The sequence below is a fragment of the Bicyclus anynana genome, chromosome 5 (genome assembly GCF_947172395.1).
Source record: "Bicyclus anynana chromosome 5, ilBicAnyn1.1, whole genome shotgun sequence".
NCBI lineage: Eukaryota > Metazoa > Arthropoda > Insecta > Lepidoptera > Nymphalidae > Bicyclus > Bicyclus anynana.
In genome coordinates, this window is record NC_069087.1 from 8,775,393 (window position 1) to 8,796,985 (window position 21,593).

Genomic DNA, 21,593 nt, shown 5'->3' on the forward strand with positions numbered 1-21,593 from the left:
GTAGGTAAAAAATAAACTGACAGGGGGTTTGGATTTTCATCTTCCTCCTAACAAGATAGCCCGCTTTCATCTTAGATTGCATCATCACTTATCACCATGTGAGATTGAAGTCAAGGGATAACTTGTAAAAAATAAAAAAAAATAATAACTAGCTAGGATTTCTAATGAAATGAAAACACAAATCAATTCATACTATAATTTATTAATAACGTAAATGAGTACACAATGCCAAAGGCTTAAATGATTCACTTCATTCAACATTTTCGATTTGAAAAAAAATATATATTTACAATAGTACAGAAAATCAGCTTCGCAATATATGATATAATCGCCACACGAAATAAAAATCCATTTCAATATTTATTTTTATCACAAATCGCATGAGAAATTGTCGCTGTGCACTCGGCTCGAACATATTTGACAATAACAAGTAAAGAATAAGTCCGCACTGACGGCTAGGTCTGAGCTTCCGCGCTATATTAAAATGTGCATCGATTCTATAAAATGTGCCAAACGGAAGACATCCATTAGTTATAACAAACGTAGGTATTTAGGTATAATAAAAAATTTTAAAACATTAAGTTTTAACATTATACGTACAACATACAGATACGGGAATTGAGCACGGTAATTAGTATCTAAATACTGGTCTAGTCGACGCAGGGTCGCGCGCGCGCACGCGGTCTACGCACGCTCCGTGACGTCAGGACAGTCGCTCACGACAGCTAGCAGAACAACCGCTTGCAACTATCTGTCAGATCTTCGACTAATTTAGCTCGTTTTCAGATTGCATCCACTTTCTGTCTTGAACAGATGTTCCTATCTATTCATACCAATGATGTTAACTGTAATATTAAGTAGGTACGTAAACCGACCTCATATGGATTCATAGACGTGCCGTGAAAATGTACAGTGTCGTGCATCACCAAGAGTGCGATGGCTCGCCCACGAGTCACATACGAAGGCACGCCGGGCGCGAACGCAAGCCTGCCGGAGTACTACTCTAACTGAACGGCGTCGACGAGTGCAATTGACGAACAAGTGATACTTATTATCTCGCTACGTTAACAATAAACCTACGGCTCAAATAATGCGCAACATGCGGCCGCGTGGCCGATACGATAACACTATATACACGGATCGTCTGTGCACAGCGGTATCGAACTATCGAATGAACGGTTCCGAATTGATTTAACATCATCTCATAAAAAACGAGAAACAATTGTTGATACAAAATACACCATATTCTTAATTTAACGATTATTATATTTATAATACATTTGATTTTGATGAATTCTTTTCAAAACCTTATTGTAGCACACTAACCATTTTGTCAGATATGTCATTTAAATTCAGATTTTTCTCCGAGTAACAACGATTTGGCTTAGATTATGAAACACCTAAAATCTTAATAATTTATTTCGTATATTCTGATTTATATTTTATATTTCATGAAAATCACGTTAAAAATGTTGAAACAATACCTTATATAAAAATCGGCATTGATCTAGAGAGAGAAGAGACATCAAGTAGACGCGGCCATTTTGGGCTCGACGCGAACAGAGCCAGAGAGCTTGCTTGTCTTAAACCTAATCCGTCCTGCGCCGACTTTGTGGTCGATACATCTCCCAAATGAGCTGCGTCTACTTGCCACACGAAAATATAATCAATCAAAGAAAAACTATTGATTGTAAAAGTTCTATCATTATCGATTTTTGCAAAATTATAAAAAAAAAATATATGTAAACAATCACATGTACTTACTTTCTGTACTTAAAATACGAAATTGCATTAAAAAAACTTATAAAATCAATAATAATCAACTAGAAAAACTAAATACCTTAAACTACACATTCACACATGAGTATTTAGCAATAAAGCACAAGTGTTGTTCGAAGCTGCAACATGACTACAGTAACGTTTAATTACAAAGGAGTACCGGGAAACAAGTAACCAGTAACGACTAGCCAAATGTTATTAGAAACTTATTTCAACGTCCAGCAGTGATCATTGCAGTATTCCAAATATCTGTATGTAGAAAGATATCCTGATTTTAAAAAAACATTTTCCCCAAGGACGTCTTCCATTCCAATATATATCTCATTAGGGTTCGACAATGTTTGTTTAAAATTGCAAAAATAATCGTTTCAAATAGTCACTTAATTCTTTGCATACATATTTGAAACAAGTATTGAAATACTTTTATAATAACGTGATTGAGTCGTCGTTGGTTTTTATTTCGGCGCCGGTTCTCCTTTTAACCTAAAATACAAAGCCAGTGGCTCTAGGTGAGAAGGACACCAGCTCGGCAACCAGTAAAATATGACACAAAAACAAAACCTTACATAAAAAGTTCCAAATCAGATATACGAATGTATTTCGTAACTATCAAGCACCTTTAAAACTATACGATTGTGCGCAAAAAGACTAGAAATCCTAAAACATGAAATACGTTATGCCGCCCGTACCGGTGGAGGTATATTATTCTCAAATATCTTTTATAGTAAATCAGACTAACAACAAGCGAGCCAAAACGTCTGCCTATATGTATACGAGTTAAAGCTATTGTAGACGGCACCGCGCTGTCTTACGAATTAACAACGAAGATCGACGTAATATCATTAAAACGGGCAACATACATACAGTTACATTGATATGTCACAATGACGGTAGATCACGATACATCGAAATGTATGAGACACAAAAATATCTTTACAAGACAACGGTGGAACTAATTCCCCTGCATTCTCAAAAAATGCAGCAATGCATAAAGGAAACACAGACATCGGCAGAAATGGTTTCAGATCTTTCAGAGTTTGATCACAATAATATATTCAGGCACCAACTATTTCTACATGACGAAATTAAAATTAAAGCAAGCGTAAAAACCATTTTTTTTTGACCAAATTATAAAAAAAAAACACTACTCGAAGACTTTCCAAGTTTTTCCTAATAGAAAGACTATTAAATCTAATGAGAAGAAAAAAAAATGACATGCAAAGCGCCGCGAACGTATGAATCGATGGGTTTTGTGCTTTGGTATAAACGTTGAGCGAATTCATAGATGTTACAATATTTTACAATCCTAATGCAAACGTTAGATCTAAACATTACGATGTCTAAAGGGTTGGACCCGTACGCATATTTGTTCCATAAAATGAAGGTATCGTAGATAGAATAGCACTGTAAATTAGATACAGTAATAGTATTAAAACATAATTACAAGGAGAAATCTCAGTGATATGTAAGAACTCCACAGAGTACTTTCCACTTAAACACTACATCTAAAGCGATATATCTATGTTTCAGTAAAGTTAGATATCAGAACTAACGACCGATAAACAACTCGATCCACTCTAATGGACTCCAAAGTAAACATTAATCTATAGTTGAAAGCGACTGTACACGATATAGCATAATAGAAAAAAAACGCTTATATGTATTTGTAGAGCTTACTCGGACTTAGTCACCTGTCGTATTGCATTTGTCACAATTTGTGGCGAATCTAGACACCGCGCCACGAAAGAAGTCCTAACTAAAGCCTGAACTAAAATTGACAGCGCCTTACACAAATGAAAATAAAGACCGTCATTACCAAATGACACTGAGCGCCATTGTGACATTAGCGCTACGTCTACGGGACTTGTATCGTGGCGCGGAGTATATTATTTGCTAATTGCAATAAATGCGACATTCAATCGTCAACCAAAGTTGCTTAATCTTGGACCAGATCGGCTGTGTAATTTCAAAACCTCATAAAGGGCATCTTTTGAAAATAGCTACTAGTATTCGCAAACAGGCCATGTACAATCGTACAAATTACCTTGTTATGATAGATATTTAAATAAAACTTTACTCTTTAGATATTTTAACTTGACTTCAATGTGAACTACTTTGATGTAGCGTTTTGAACTCCCTTTTTGTGAAAAAATAATGTCACTTGCTATGTTTTGAAATTGAGCAGCCGAGACGCAGACACGTTAACAAAATAGGAAGACTTATTTCACAAGGGAAGTAAAGTTGCAATCGACTTAAACTATCGTAAATAAAGCTATGCAGCACAAACATCTTTCAAGCTTTTTTTTAATATACATAATATACTATGTAATATACATAAGCTTTTAACGGTTGTTAATAATATGGATTGCAACATCTTAGTTACTAACCTTGTATAAATAAAGTGCCGAGCAATGCTCAATAATAGATTTATGAGTATTACTACGGGTAATGGTTACACTCAAAATATAGTTACGAGGTTATACGTGTAAATAACAACCAAACAAATGGCACCAGTATCTGTTCGCACCACATAGTAAATGTCATTAAAATATACTACAAAACGTCTAGCTACGAATACGTATTGTAAGTATATAAGACGACACGTATTCAATTTTTGAATACAACTTGTGTCATACGTATAAAATACAGATAAAATTAAAACTGTATCAAAAATAATGTTTCACGTTGAAAGAAATTTAGATGAAAACGGTTTTACTACCAGTTGTAGTTGATACTACAATTGCGGGATTAATCTCTTTGATAAGATTGTTTTAGTTCATTAATTTGTAATAGTTCAAAAATTTGCAGCGTACATCCGGAAAGCGTATTAAATGATCCATTAAATGAAATGTTGTAAAATTAGAAAAGTGCACGAATTCAATATTTACAATTTGTCTATGATATGCAAGTGCAAAGCTCACTAAATATCCGTTACATGAAAGTATTCTATTGTCAATCGTATGAATAACAACTACGCTATATCATACCGTACATGAATAATATGTAGGTACAAACATTTTTCACTCCCGTATAATTAGTAAAATAGTAACTCTTACAAATATCTAAAAGAACGACTGCACTTTCCGTTAGCTGCTCGCACTTGTATCTCTCACATAATTTACAATACAGTTCAACTTAATAAACTATTTTTCTGTTAGAAATTTTAATGACTTTGGTATTCATAAGTTCCGGCCCCGCGGGGCTCGCTCGCCGGCCTATCGACTTCTATCCAAGCTCACTTAAACAGTAATCGGCTAGCACTATTATTGATACCTATAATTAATTATTTTTTTGTACGTTTACAAAGAGAGTTCATTGTCATGTTACGTAAGGATGACGAAGGTAATTACATATTCGAGTAATAAAATTCTACTTTGTTCCACTGGCTTTAGTACGGCGCGAACCTGTTGTATCCGCTTCTGTAGACGGCAGTCTGCAACAAGAGCACAGAATTTAAACAACACATCATCTAAATACGTACATAGGCTCCTTAATGGGACCTCATCTGCGTCACCGGGGGGTTTGGTGGGCGAGCGCAGAAGAATCGCTTGATGAGGCCTAAAGGCAGAAAAGCACAATAGATCGGCGGAACGACTCTCTAAGGGCGTCTTGTCTGAGACTCGGCTTAGAGGGCCGTTCTGGAAGGTTGTTTTAGCCTGAGTGAGTGAGAGTTTTAGCTCCGGGCGCCCCCGAGATCGTGAGTTAAAAAAGCCTATCGTCTGGGTGACGTCAGAAATCGGGGACCTCGTCTTCGCCGGCGAAGACGCTGTGTAGCTTGTGTTTGTGTTTTCCTGGGTCTGCATTGTCTGTCGTTATGTTATCGTCAAGATCGTAAAGGGCCTTTTTTGGGCGTCTTGATCTACAATCAGCGTTGGAACCGGGGGTGTAGCTGCAAGCCTCAACCATTAGTTGGTTAGGGTGGGTGGAGGCTCTCTCAAAATAAGTTTTCGAGAGCTGTTTCATACATTGGGCTATTGTGGGGAGATCTAGGTAACTAAATAAGTCGTTATTTCGTACAAACTAAAGAGTGCCCGTGGTCTGACGCACAAATCGGTTCTGAATAAACTTAATGGGTTTTAGAATCGCCTTTGGACGGATGCAGGTCATGTAGAGTGACCTTGGAGCGGAGGGATAATTTGACGCATATAAGTTCATAATTGCTAGTCACAGTGAAATACAAATGCCATCAAAAACAACACTTGTAAAATATACCAATTCTCGCAACTCAATTGTTCTACCGTGATAAGTTGTGAGATCCATGTAATGTCAAGTCGGTAATTTTATTCAGTCTCAAATTATTATGTAATTACTACTAGCTAACCTAACAACATCATATAATGACCATATCAATATTAAAACTCTTTTATATTTAAATTTTAAATAAAATAGATTGCATGCCATTGCATGAATACGTAATCTTAAAGTAAATATTGACTGATTGGAATGGAATATATTTGGGACTTGTATTAAAGAGCGGATAAAAGTCTGACTCAAAGGCAACCTGTGTTCCAAAATCCAAATCACCGAAGCCCAGCATGTAGCAATACTAAATGTACTCAAAATTAGTCTTACCCCGTATCCTGTGACCGGACCTATTCCGTGGCCTAGATAAGGATCTGCGTACTCCCTGCCGTACCTGGAAAATACATATAATATTATTAAATAAAGTTTTGATAAACCACATTATGTACTAGAACTTCAAGACGGAGATAGGTCAAGAAACAATAAAATGAGAAAATGTAGAGGCAAGCGGTTGCCTTTTCAAAGTTTCTAGAGCGATAGTAACATAATATTTATGTTTTTAAATACCTACGACCAATATTTCTCTTTTTGTGGAACGAGTACATAAAAAAATCGAGATAATATCCATAATTTGCCCATAGAATCACGACAATGAGCCTGCTGAAAGCTGAAACAGGTATTAGGTGGCATAAGTATGCTTCTCTAACTGAGAGTTAGTTACATATCCTTTTGCCGTGGAGATCCTTAGGCCATGGAGTCACAATGCCAAACTATTTCTCTGAATCATTTAACCGCGACTACTGTCTCGACTGGTGACAGAATGGCTGGCTCATTTTTTGCGCAAAGAATCAGCCTGACTGTCCAGCGCGGAAATGCAGCCAGTATTCTTGCCACCATTCCACGTGGGCATGATTTATATTGTCATTAGGATAAGTAAGCTTAAGTTATTTCTCATTTACAGCTAGTTTTCGGTCGGGCTTGTATGACGTGACGGGTAGCAGCAACAGTGATTGTACCATCATTTTGTGAAACACCTGGAGAAGGTACCAGGACTTGTGACCGTGGGTGTAGGTTTAAGGAATCCATTTAGTAAGTACGCATTAACACTCGCCTACCCTGCCCGACATGTTCTCTATGCCCACACTAAACAATTTATGATCAATAATTACAACACAAAACATTATTATTAATAACAACACAAAACATTATTGCACAAAATCACTAACGCAACTAGCAGCGTCACGGTGTTCACGCTGCCCAATTAAGAACTGAACTCAAGTCATCAAATACCTTCTTATTTATACTATCACTGTTGCAACAACTTCGTACAAATACCGATTTTTTAACATAAATAATGAACGTTAATACCACCCGTACTCGAGGAACTCGTAGCTATTGCTCGAATATAAATTTCACATAATCTATACTAATATTATAAAGCTGAAGAGTTTGTTTGTTTGATTGAACGCGCTAATCTGAGGAACTACTGGTCCGATTTGAAAAATTCTTTCTGTTTTAGATAGCCCATTATATATTATCCCCGTATTCCTACGGGAACGGGAACCACGCGGGTAAAACCGCGTGGCGTCAGCTAGTATTATATATGAAGGTAACTCACGTGGCGGCGAGGGGCGCGAGCGCGGTGGGTGCGGGCGCGGCGCTCACGGCGGCGGCGGCGGCGCGTGCGGCCGCTCCGTAGTTGGCGGCCGCGGCCGCCGCCGCCGCGTGCTGCGCCGTCGTCAGCGGGGACTTCAGCAGCGGGGCCGCCGCCGCCGCCGCTGCCGCCGCCGCCTGCAACCACGCCGATTCCTAATACGACACCTCTAATGTATCATTTACTTGCGTATAATTGTTTTATGCTTTATTTAATTTTTAAATAGATTTTATAGCAAACTATAAAATATATTTAAAATTTGATTGCTTGATAGTTTTGTAGCTATAAAAACAAACGGTAAATTGAAGGTAGATGTTATCCTAAATCAATTTATTATATAAAATTGACAGATACGGGACAGCGAGAGTTTATGAGATGATGATGATAAAGACGCGCTAAGTAACTAGACAAGAAAGAAAATAAAGCCTTTCTTCCTTTTGTTGTTCATACTGGGGACAAAGTGAGCGTGCCTAGAAACTAAAATTGAAAAAATACGATTTTTCAATATGAGGATCTTCGGAGTTGTATTTCTCGATGTTTTACGAAATCGCTTTATCTGTTTTTCTATTTCGTATACCTTTAGTTTAGTTAAAAGCAACGTTAGCTGTTGAAATTACTGTCCAGACCATGATACCATCGTTATCGGATCTAATCTACCTAATGTATCTCAAATCAAATCATAATCGCGAAACATCGTCGGACTTTATTTTAGATTTAATATGTATTTTTTTATACCTATTATAAAACATTGGAAAAAGAGTGTTTGTAGGTACTATGAAAGAAGAGTAAAAAGAACACAAAAAAAGGTTTTTTTTCAAGTTCTTATCTCCGAAACTACTATACGATTATTCATGCGGTAGATCAAGCATAGTTTGGAGCAACATTTAGGCTGTATTTTAATGAGATCCAACGTGGTAAGTTATCCGAGTTTCACGCGATAATAGTTTCCATTTATAAATAGGTAACTGTTAAAACCCTAACATACAATTTGTATGCAGTAAATATAGTGAAAATATTGAACAGTGAGCCCACAAAGGCGACACAATGTATGCCTATATTATATTATTATTATTGTCTACCTAGCCATAAAGTATAATGAGTTAAATCTATTATGTTATAATAAATGATATTGTTTAGAATTACGTTTTCAGGTGATACCTTACCGCGTACAAATTTCTTCGAACGAACTTCACAGTAAGCAGTATTTATGCACAATATAACAAAAAAGAAATACAAACAAAATAAATAAATCGCTGTGTATTATTTACATTACCATGCAACGTTCCTGTAACACAAACCTACGCGTCAAATTAATAATAATTTTTCTGCAACAAACCATTAGGATGTATAAAATAATTTTGATGCAGAAAAATTAAAAAAAACAGGTAAGTATTAGGTGCTGATAGTCGAATGGGCATGCATTACGTAATAGAAAAGAAACAATATTCATGGCTGACACAAACTACGATGAAGTACTGAGTTTCTCCATATCACTATGACACAACTAAATACTCGGTGACTGTTAGTATGTATATAGAATGACAGTAACGTGTACTCCGGTGTTGTGGGCTCAATGTTCTACTCGGAGCATGATGTACATTAGCGTCTCAACGTCAACTCACAGCTTGCATACGCCTACTCTAAGTCGCCCACCGTACTATCGGACAAGGATCAACTGAACAGAAAGCACCGCCGTTACCACAACACTGTGCAACCGCGTCACGCGGACCAACCAACGGGACCATTCTATAATAATAAAACAGCAACCAAAATCCCAGCACTCACTCCACAATGATTAAAATATCAAACTGTACTAGCGTGGTGGAACATGAATTAGAAAGCGATAGAGTATGAACGTGGTCGCGTATCGACGCGACGTTACCTCGGCTGCGGGCTTCGCCGCCTGCAACAACACACGCACGGTCACCACCCACAATACACTCGCAACCAGTGGCGGATTTACCCTAGGGCCCAGTAGATCCGGGCCTTAGGCGGCCATTCTTGAGTAATGTAAAGTAGCAATGGAAAATTTTCCAAATTTCTCCATTTACAATAATTTTGAATATTTTCACAAGTATATTTTAGGATAAGTTAGTTTAGTTACCACTGTATTTTCTCAATAAACAAATACCACTTTCTACTGTCTTAAAATGTGAAACAGTTTTGAACGTTTTATTCTCCCCAAAATCACTAAAACACTAAAAATTAATAAGATTTTGATAAAAGACTATAAAATAAATTCCATATTTTTTTTGATTATAATATAACGGGTGCTGAGAAAGGGGTATTTTGGGGCCTAGGGCGGCCAAGACTACAAATCCGTCACTGTTCGCAATAAGAGGTAAAACGCTATTGCGGCCGCACTATGGCTCTAGCACAGCTGTTATTGCTATATACGTATAGATACGGCTTCTTTAGAGTTTTAACTATTATCGTTAACTGTTCGTGCTAGTCGGGGACAATACACCGCCAATTCGCTTTGCACCTACATAATAATATATAAATTGTTAAGTGAGAACCGCAGTTTTAAAAATATTTTAAGAATTATTTTAGTAACAATTAGGCGATCAATTAATTACCTGCAGTCTGTAGTTGGAGTCAGCTGTGGCCGCTGCAGCTAAGAACGGGTCGTAATACACGCTGCGAATTAAAAAAATACTGTCAGTAATATATTTTTCTTACAGAATAGAACACGTATTAAATCAATACTAAAAATATACAATATTTAAGTAACCTTTTGTATCTAAAACTGCATAAATTATATTTTTTACCTCAATTACCGGTCTTATTACTATTTCTTTAATTAAAATTCTAAACAATAATGGAGATCATACCGCTAAACTAATACCTTCTAATGGTGCAAACTATGTAACTATTAAAAGTCTAACAAGTACTAATTGGTAATAAATTAAAATAGTATGCATTAAGTTTTCAGGATACAGAAGCGTGAAAGGTTCTATAATGACGAAGAATAAAGTTGACATGCCACGATCTATATTAAAATCTAATTACAGTGCTCGTTTTTAGTAGAAAGTTTCATAAAGATGTAAAAATATCGTCAAGTTAATTTTAGCGTTCTAGAAGTAAATATACCAAAAAAATATTCTACAACATCTATCTATACAGAAAGTAAAGAAAGTACCTAATAATAATTTTCTATGTTTCAACTAGGAAAAGGTTACACATTTTTCGCATTTTTACTTACAAGGCAACTATGCAGCCTTTATCAAATAATTTTTATATTTTGTATTATTAAATTAAACATAGAGTGAGTAAGTAAGCAATGATATTTATTAAATACAATATTTTATGATTACGAGCGCAAGCGGATGTTCAAAGGCGAAAAATGCATATCCTAGGAAAGTTAATTACAATAAAATAAGAGTGATTAATTATAGAGTATAAAGGTTAGATTCGTACCAATCATGTTACTGGAAAAGGGATAGGAAATTGTTGTGTTGTTTAGGATAGGAGATGCCATGGGATAAGCTTCGCGTCCTGTTTAAATTCAACAATAAAAATATTAGAAGTTCTATAATTATACTAAAAGCCTAACTCGATGTGCAATGTTTAACAACAAACTCGATGTTAAATGTTTGATGTAAAATAAAGTTACAAAGCCGATTGTCATTTCATACCTAATTTATATGAAAATATGTAACATTTTGAAATATAATAAATATTTCAAAATGTTTTTCGTAAAATATTAACTACATCTCATTGTTATAAACTTATTAATCAAAAGTGTCATTTATTTATTTATGAACGAGTTCTTTAAAATTATTAATAGGTGCAAAATGACTACCGGTTTTGTTTTTAATAAATAGCGCACAGCGAGTTTGGCTTTAGTTATGTTTCTATCTATTTGAAAAAAATAATAATTTAATATAATTAATTCCCAATATTTTTTATCAGTAATCCTGAACATTTTCGTTATAACTTAGTGTTCATTAGTTATGATAAAATCATTAGCTTTTGTTCTCTATAAAGCAATTAATGATTATAATTGCCCATAACATATTAAACTTGAAACTTTTACATATTTTTTTGTTAATGTAGAGTGTTGTGAATGCCTATTACTGGACCATAAAGCATCGTAAGCGATCTATTGAATATATCGCCAACGGGTATATTTTTAATTTATAAGGAACGAACGAAGAAGAAAACGAACAGAGGAATCATAATTGGCAAGAGAAAGACGAGGAAGGTAACAACAAAAAATACAAAAGCAATGTGTTTTATTATAGATCTACATTTGCTTTCATATTTATAGTACCTATGTTAGGAAAAAATGTGCGTTGTGCAACCACCAAATTAATGCATAGCATAAAACTAATAAGTACTAATTACAACTTTAAATTAATAAACGTACAGTTAGTGACGGTGGTTTCACACACATGTATAAAAGGTGAAATTCTATAACTTACTGAAACAATTGTAAAAACACCTGAATTTTATTGTTTTTTTTTATATATCATAAAATACACAACTGAAATCATTGCATCGTTTACACAATTGGATCAGTAAGTGCTCGGGGTCGGGGTGGGGTAGGTGCGGGCGGTGCGGGGGCGGTGCTGCGTGTGAGTACTCACGGTGCGTATGCGTGCAACGGCGAGGCGAAGGCGGCGGCGCGGGGCATCACGGCGGAATGGAGGGGGTGGGGGTGCGCGGGCGCGGCGGGCGGGCGCGGCGAGCGGCCGCGCAGCACGGCCGCGCCGCGGAGAGCCGCCGCGGGGGCTACATGCAACACACAACGAGCTACTGGCATGCGTGCGCGTTACCTGCGTCGCTGCGCGGCGCGCGGCGCCAGCACGAGCGGCGGCGCGGGCGTGGCGGCGGGCGCGGCGCCCAGCCACGGCCACGACACGCCGGACACCCGCAGCCCTGCGCACACACGCGCCGCTACATACCTGGCTCGCTCGAGCCGTCGAGCGCCCGCTGCCGATAGTCGAGGCGCCCGTGCTTCTTGCGATCCGCTTACGTACTGCGCGCTACTTACGCGCTACGGGTGTGTTCCGTTCGAGAGAATGAAACACGTCTTTCGACAAATATCTTAAACCCGAGATACTAAAAATGATGCAGAAACGTGGAAGCTGAAGATTTAGCTTTATAAAAACGCATTTTTACTCAAGTTAATAAAGAACTTAATGAAGTGTATCATATAAATACCGGTCTAGGAGTCGCGGCGTGGCGCTGCACGCTTATACATATTAGATGCAAATCCAAAATGCTAACAAGTTATTGTCCAATCATTAATCACAAATAAACAATAAATCTAATGTTACTATTCACTATGAGCTAGAATGCAAGTCAAAATAACTAATATAATCGAGTATCCATTATTGACATCGAGTGTACCGCCGAGACAAGGCCATGCCACATTACAGCACGACTTCAATTACATCGCCGAAGTATAAAATGCTCACCACCGTGCTATTTATTAAACACATACCTACTTTCTGCTCTAAAGAAGCATGGCCGTTAGAATATCTTTACATATCGGTGACATACGACATCTCATCGAGCATTAGAACTAATGAACCATAGTCCCACCACATAAGTAGAAAAAGATCATGCTCGAATGAATGTTATTATAATAATGTAATCGCGAAAGCTTGGGACGATCAGAATGGATTGATCTATATAGGGAACGTGAGGGTCTCACCTTCGGGCCACTGGACACACACTGAAACAAAACAACGGAGGACACATTACAACATTGTTCTCCCATATGGGCAGACTACACAGTGATAACGGTCCTAGAAGACATTCTCCACTACAGAATGGAAAAATTGATAGTGCAAGACTGAAACCGCATTCATTCTAACAAGTTGATAAAATAGGAAATTTGGATAATTATTATTAAAGTGAAAACTAAGAAGCCCACTAGTTCAGGTGTTATCCGGACAGGTGTTGGTCAGGCTGGGTTGCCGGAGACAGGCCGGATATTTACAAAGATAATATGCATTATTTACTTAAAATAATTTAAGATCTTTATTTTCTCAAAAGAATTACATAAAATTTCGCTTATATGAGAAATATAATTAACTAAACTAAGATATTTATTTATTAGCATAATTATGTTCATGCGAAAAATGCATTTTACTTTCTATTAAACTCGAGAATGTTTGCCATTCTTTAGAGTATTGTTTATGGTGAGTAACAGTGTAAATATTTACAACATATTAATTATATTTTTGTTTTTTTTATACCTATAGAGTTATAGACGCAAGTGCACATGTGCATATTGGGCTGTCTCCGGCGGCCGTGGTGTCATTCTCTAAATAGCATTCACCTAAGCACTAACATTCCAACGTATCTAGGTAACATGTAACACGTGGAAACAGTAACATGGACAACACCGATGTGTATAAGCCAGCACCCTCACCCAGAGTGGGAACTGATCCGTTTCTAGCCAGAATATCTGGATGGGTTAAAAGAGAAAATCCTAAGATGCATTATATTATATAAACATATACATATTGAAACTAATTGTTCATAGGAGAAGTGGTGAATTGTATCACTATATGACAGGTTTAGTTAAGTGCAGAGTACACGGTTATCGGGATTTTTTTAATATTTTCAACAAAAAAAATATGGTTATTGTATTATAAATTTTTGCTCACCGTTCGGAACCGCAGGCGGTTTTTTCGTCTGCACTCTCGCTGTGGCGTTATTAACCTGAGCGGGAAATTAAAAATATATTAAAAAATGAAATTTTAAGCCCAAATTGCACCCAAAATCATTTATTTTTTTATTTAGAACCCAAATTTATTTTGAATTAAAAAAAGTTCAGTGAGATTCAAACTCATTAGAAAATACTGTGCTCCATTTTTTTTTTTCACCCGCATCAAGGTCACATTTGCTCATATAAAAAAATTCCACCAAAAAATAAATTACCTAATAAAAAGATTAGAATAATTTTCAAATCGGAGTAATAGTTTTTGAGAACAGACATTTAATATTTAAAACTTCATAGATTAGTTATCAAAAATGCAATATTTATAGCATCGAGATGGAAATAACAATAATATTTTTATAAAAAACTAGTGACTGACAAAAAAAAATTGATTATTCCCTGGGTTTCTACAGGATACCATCATCAGTTCCTGACCTGGTTATCATGGGACTACCACGAGCTTATAAACCACCCTTTCAAACAAAAAAGAATTTTCTAAATCGGTCCAGGGGTTTTCAAGTAATCGGGAAACATACATGAAAAATAAAAAAAAAGATTCTGTAGAATTGAGAATTCCTCCTCTATTTTTTCAATTGGTTAAAAACTGTTTTAAGTTGTGTTATGGCTGTTAAAGTTATTGTAATAAAAATACATTAAAGATAACATTAATAATGGAACCACCTGCTCACGCTTGCATCTTATTTGTATGTTTCTGATTGGGTTTATCTATTTTCCAATATATTGCAGAAGCATTGTTTGTGTATGGCCCTTACTGCTCTATCGAATATGTTTAAGCTTATATCACCTTTTTCATTTAATAACAACATACTTTTTTAATTTTTAAATTTAAATCAGCTTTAAAAAAAATAGTCGCATTAGACCTTAGGCTTTTACTACTTGTAATGCACATGTAAATAAGTTTGAATTTATATACCTACTTGTTGTTACTTTGAAATTAAATAATTATGCACACAGTTCTTTAAACAATGTTCAGTAAGACGTGCAGTTTCCGTTGCTGGTTAAAGAAAAAATCAGACAAAAAATACGTCTTGAGTTTTTTCCACGATTATTGTGACATAGATAAACGGCTCAACTCGTGTTAATTTGTCGGCACATGCCCGACTAGTTTCTAACCTAGCTCTTAATTATGAGAACTAAACTTGCAAATAAATCTGTGCATTTCTATTATAATTTCTTACATTTATTATATTTATTTATTTACTATATTATTTATGATGACTTTTAATGAAGTATTTCATTTCCTCTGTTTACACATAAACAATTTTGAAACTACTGGACCATTTGCTGTCAATACTAAAGCTACGCGCAACCGGCGATCGGGCTTACAATGCTTTGCATTATATTGTATGTGTTTCAGACGGTTTGAGAAGTAGTAAACAATAATGAATGTAGTAAATAAATCATGAGCAGACGTTGAGCCCGCCCACACGTGCGCGAGCCTTAATAGAGAATAGTGTGTATGGTATCTTACCTCGGCGCCATCAGTCGGTAGGGACCGTTCTACATTCTCTGTGAGACTCTCATTCGATCGGCATATTAAATGACCGTCTAGAGAGTAAAGGGATAAAATAAATAAGGTTTGCATGTGGATTAGAGGTGACGTCACAGACGGGGCATACTTAGTGCTAAATGCGCCGGGTGCCGGCATGGCATGGCAGTAACTACAGAGCAGACGAGCGCAGTTGCGTGGCGGTGGGTTGGAGCGGGATGTTACAGTAAGTTACATAGTGCTACGATGGTATTTGGTCATGCACACCTCTATTTTTCTGCCCTCAACCACGGTGCCGTGTAGACGCTCTCGTGCTCGCTCCGCATCACCACTATTTGCGAATGTTACAAAACCGAATCCCTGCATGCAAGACAGACAAAACATGCATTAAAAACAGCGTCGCTCAAAAAACAACGTGCAACAAAAATTAACATTTATGCATTGCATATTTTTTTTTAATTGAATATTCTAGTGAAATAATCGATAGGATATTATTGTTTTGAGTTCGTTGATAGTTTGAGCGTAATCTAGCTGAATGGGTACACAGAAGCGTTTGTATTACAGTAAATTATACATAATGTCGCTCGACCTAGCAGTTCGATCTATTGGAAAGAGTTTGTATCACAGTGTAAAATATCGACAAATATCATAAGGATTATTATAAAATCTAATATGATAGTCACTACGTTTTAAAAACTTACTAGAATTGTGTTAGCTGCAATTTGATCTAAAAGTCATCGCTCATGCAGGGAATCTAAAGTTATCTACGTCATCTAATTGTATAGTTCAGAATTGTCAAACAGTAACCAAAGTTTCAAGCGGGATTATTGTTTTCCGATCCATTGAATTGTTTCGCTGACAATATTCGGTTTCATACAAACTCCCTGCTTTTGTCCTACGATTTAAACATTTGTGCAAAATCTGTACAGTGCCAAAAACTCAGTTTAATAATAAAATTAAAAGCCATTATAAAGATTGCCATAATTTGTACATGTGGTGTCGATAATACATTTTTAGATGAATTCTTTAAAATACTATAAATTTATAAAAATCATAATAATATATAAATCATCTAAAACTTATCAAAAATATTCAACATTGTTCGTGCTCAGGGTATGATAAACTACTGTCAATACACGGTGATAACCCATAGATACAAAAAGCAGCTAGCACAGCACACAGTACAGTGGAAGAGACGAGTCGTGAAGGTGGCAAACATGTTGCTGATTGTACGAAACGCTTACACTTATAAAAGCATGACAGCTCTATTATTTATGATCATTTATTCGTTTTGAGTGCATTTATTTGATATTTAATACAATGAATGGGACATAGAAACAGAGAAAAGCGCAAAGACAGTAAGACGAAGAATAAAAGGAAAAGAGAAGTTAAAATAGAACGGGGCTCGGGGCGCGGGGCGCGGGGGACGACGTAGGCAAAGCCGTCGACGACACAACTCGATCCGATAGGCGAAGAAGACGCTAATGACATTCAAGATAAGCGAAACTAGTTGATGCACCATCCTTGTTACTTCTAGGAAGTATCACTTGCGTTATTCGATTGATTAATACGGTATATAGGGTCAGCAAAATGTACATGCCCAAAACTAAAGAATTCTGTTCCCTGGTTAGGAAGCGTATGACTGTAAAGTAATATTACAATAAAACTGCCAGAAAAAAATTACCAAACTAAACATCTGGATTATATCTCTGAAAATCTCACCGACCAAGCTGCACTAACATAAGTTACGAGATCAATGTAATACTCATAAACAGTTCATTGCAAGAAATACGTTTAAAACATTACATAAGTAGATCACAACAGGAAATCGAAATATTGAATAGTGGCAGTGCCGTTTGGTCGGTTATGTCTTTATTAGTGATGAATAATAGAGCTGTCCTATAAATATGATTTAGAAAATCAGCTGTTATAGTGACGATGCAACATTCTCTAATACTGCATATCCCAATGTGAGGCATTGAAGAAAAAATAACTTGGAGCTATTATATCAAAAGAGAAAAATACGTTTTAGACATGAGCGAGCATGGACTACTGTAGGGGCGGTCACCAAACTGACACAAGGAAAGCAGTAAACACGAAAAAGCGGTCAATCCAATCAATTATTGTAAAAATTATTTTGAAAAGTATTTCTTGCTAATGCCTTACTCTTATAGGGTTTTACATCGAAAGTGAGTTGTTTTTTGAGAATCGTATAAATGTGAATAATTGTAGATGATGCCGTTAAGACATTTATACCTGTGACTTACTTTTCGATTATTATTGAAAATTTCAATATTTTATTCATTTTCAAATTGAAAATTAGATGATGAAATATAAAAAGCATGTCACGAGTACAATACGTTGTTTCATTTTAATTGCAATAGTTTTATAGAAATGATAATATACAATGCAATTAGAAATACTGCACCAAACGTTAAAACCAAGAATATGCTTAGAGAAAGAGTTTTGGTTTAATCACGAATATTATTAAAACTAAGCCCATTTGCCTTTTTTTGTTAAACTAGAATAAGTTGATTAAATTGAAAATAAATAGACAAGTCTTACATTTAGAGAAATTTTCAAAACTCGTAAATTTGTTACTTTAGTTTGGGCAGCTGATAATTACTAAGATTACCTAACTATGACCACTCCTTAGCTATTGCGGCTTTTTTAGATATTTAGGAAGACTGCCAACCCGAATGGAGAAGCTAAGAAATTGCAGCTGGCAATAGCTATGAAGTGCTGATATAATGTACAATTCAAGAATGCCATAACAGTGTGTAAAAATAAAGTTTGGTAATGTAATTAAATTACAGTTTTTTTTTTAAATATTTTCAATAACTAAATAGTTATTTAATAATCAAAAAAAAAACATTCTTGATTGTACAACTTTAGAAAAGAAGCAATAAATAAACAATAGTTTAAAACACATTTTTATATTACAAACATTGGGTACAATATGTATAGTGAGCGCGTTATCAACGGAGTCTGCATCTCATCAATAATTTCCGTATATCTTTTGAGATTTAAGGCTTCACGACTCGGCTGCTAACGCGTGGACTATTCAGCCTACTAACTAGTAGACCATAAATGTAAATAGCTTAGAAATAATTAATGGCCCGATGACTCAGTTGATAGCGCGCTTGCTACCTTTAAAATATTACTTTATTGCTCCTTTTGAATATTATAAATAAATACAATTTAATCGGCAAAAGTAGCCAAAGTGAAAACATTGAATGTTTTCAAATTGGCTACCTATAATCAGAGTTAGAAATAGGGAAATACAACTCTTACCTTGGAGCCGCGTTCATTGAAGATAATTTCTACATCAAGTATTGTGCCATATTGCTGAAAAACGTAAAATGACGCATGTTAATTTCCTTACTGCTAAAACATAGCGACATGGAGACGTTCCGTGCTCGTGTACGTACCCCGAACATGTTCCTGAGATCCGGGTCTCGGAATCTGAAGGGGATGTTGGAGACGTGGAGGCGCTTGGGCTGCGAGGCCTGCGAGACGGGCACGAGGTTCTTGTCGGGCGGCGCGGGCGGCGCGGCGCCGGCGGCCACGGCAGCGCTGACGGCCGCCGCCGCCGCGTGCGCCGCCGCCGCCTGCTGCGCCACCGCCGCCGCTGCGGCGACACTTACTGGCGTGGTTTCATCGTTAGATTCTCCTTCGCTTTGCTGCCGAATGAACAACGTTTCATATCAATTGATGGTATTTTTGTCATTGGACAAAATGTCGCGTTTTTGGCAAACGCTTGTAATTGGCAGTAAGTCAGTATCGCAAAGGTTAGGACGATTTATTAAACCAAAATCGTAATTGTTCTATATGGTACACAATAAGAATATTATCGCTTAATCCACCAGCAGTCATAATTATAATATTCGAGAGCAGGGATAAAATAAGGGAAAAACATTTTTTTACTTCTATAAAAGATCGCCACTTTTAGTTCCTGTTTGAAAGGTATTAATATTCATAGTTATTTAATGAATAGTCTTTTCATTGTCGTAGGCTAGTTGGTAAAAAAGACAAATTATAATAATATTGTATTAGGTTTTTATTTATTTCTTCGCAATCGAATAACTTTTAGCCTCTTGTATAACAATCAAAAGAACATACCTAAACATTGTTAGGTAGGTACACGCGTTTATATCTTATCTCGACTTGACTTGAGACTTCATCCTCAAAACATTCTAAACTAGGAGGTACTCGCTAGCTAAAAAATTATTACCAGTTATTTTAACAAATTGAACTTACTGAGGTATTATTTTGATTTTCTATCGAGTTCTGTGTGTGTGGCTGTGTCGGCGGCTGCGGCGAGAAGTTGGTCGGCGGGAGGGGCACCTGCGCCGGCGGGCCCTCGCTCTTGACGAGCGGCGGCTGCGGCGGCTGGGCGGGGCCGCTGTCCGCCTTCACCGCGCTGAGGTCGCCGTTGGCCGCGAACTGCGCCGCGGCCGCCGCAGCCGCCGCCGCCGCAGGGAACGGGGCCGCCATCCCCGTGCCCACCATGTGCTGGAACATTGTGTGCACACATGTTACTATAGAGACTCGTATTCAGTTACAGATTACTCAGCTAGTTATTTGTCTGGTGGGAGGAACGTACCGCCACGCCACGTCCTGTACGATGTCGTGTAGAAACAGAAACAACCGAAAGGGGTGTGGATTTTCATCCTCGTTCATCCTCGTAACAAGTTAGCCCGCTTCCATCTTAGATTGCATCATCACTTACCATCAGGCGAGTCAAGGGGTATTTGTAAAGAATTCAAAAAAGCTAAATGCTCCATTAGATAAAGTAATGGATTATAGGATTTTGTGAAATCCTAGTAACATTAATGGTGCATTAAAAAAAAAACTAACAAACAGAGCTTGGTGAAATCACCTCTTAACATATTATATCAAAATCAAAATGGTACTAGTGTTAGAATTATTATAATCGGTTAAGTGGTTTAGCCGTAAAGGGTAGCAAATAAATAAGTTCACTTTCGCATCCCACTTTCTTTTCTTTCTGATTTCAGACCACACCCTGAACATATTTTGCTTGCCTCATCAGTTCTACATGTATCTACATTTCTAATTTATCATAAAGACCAACAAAAAGCTATTTTGAAGCATACAATATGTTGCTGTAAAGTGGCGGTGATGATTTCAATAAGTTTGGCCGGTGGGATGCTTCGGCCGTGGCTAGTTACCACCCTATCAGCAAAGACGTATCACTAATCCGATACGATGTCGTGTAGAAACTGAAAGGGGGTGGATTTTTATCCTATTCCTAACAAGTTAACCCGCTTCCATCTTAGATTGCATCATCGCTTACCATCAGGTGAGATTGTGGTCAAGGGCTAACCTGTGAAGTGAAGTGAAATAAAACAATGAAGTAGGTTATAAAGTGTGATATGAAGTGACATAGAGCCACCACAACTATCATAGTTTTGTTGTGATACCAAAATAGATATTTATTAAATGTTGCTTACATATTAAGGGCTTCTTTTAACTAAAACTGGTAATGTAAACTGAATGGTCGCTTCATAGAATGGGGGGAGTAAACACACTTCAAACAGACAAAGAAATTCAGAAAGACTATGATTATTTCTTAAAGTAATTGTGCAAACAGCCATTGAAAATGGTTACATAGAGTTTCCATTGTTCATTTGTTGAATATGCTATGAACTCGACGTTTAATACAATTCCATTTAAAAGGAGTATAAACGATATGTAGCAAACAGTTA

General features: G+C 36.7%; 1 protein-coding gene across 14 annotated transcripts in view; it reads right to left on the minus strand.

The window, feature by feature from the left end:
• Positions 1 to 182: 182 nt before the first annotated feature.
• LOC112049404 (RNA binding protein fox-1 homolog 3) overlaps positions 183 to 21,593 on the minus strand; it is a 76,534-nt gene continuing 55,123 nt past the window's right edge. For 2 of the 14 annotated variants that reach the window (XM_052881824.1, XM_052881819.1), the window contains 12 exons: positions 20,125 to 20,379; positions 19,296 to 19,547; positions 19,159 to 19,212; positions 16,132 to 16,224; positions 14,302 to 14,356; positions 13,341 to 13,361; positions 12,268 to 12,412; positions 10,255 to 10,315; positions 9,558 to 9,578; positions 7,640 to 7,830; positions 6,352 to 6,415; positions 183 to 5,212 (listed from right to left, as the gene is read on the minus strand). In XM_052881824.1, coding sequence (XP_052737784.1) covers positions 5,168 to 5,212; positions 6,352 to 6,415; positions 7,640 to 7,830; positions 9,558 to 9,578; positions 10,255 to 10,315; positions 12,268 to 12,412; positions 13,341 to 13,361; positions 14,302 to 14,356; positions 16,132 to 16,224; positions 19,159 to 19,212; positions 19,296 to 19,547; positions 20,125 to 20,379 — 1,257 coding nt within the window. In that variant the 3' untranslated portion in view covers positions 183 to 5,167. Of the gene's footprint in view, positions 5,213 to 6,351; positions 6,416 to 7,639; positions 7,831 to 9,557; positions 9,579 to 10,254; positions 10,316 to 12,267; positions 12,413 to 12,456; positions 12,560 to 13,340; positions 13,362 to 14,301; positions 14,357 to 16,131; positions 16,225 to 19,158; positions 19,213 to 19,295; positions 19,548 to 20,124; positions 20,380 to 21,593 lie in introns of all 14 variants that reach the window. The other 12 variants (XM_052881827.1, XM_052881820.1, XM_052881825.1 and 9 more) reach the window with 12 other exon arrangements.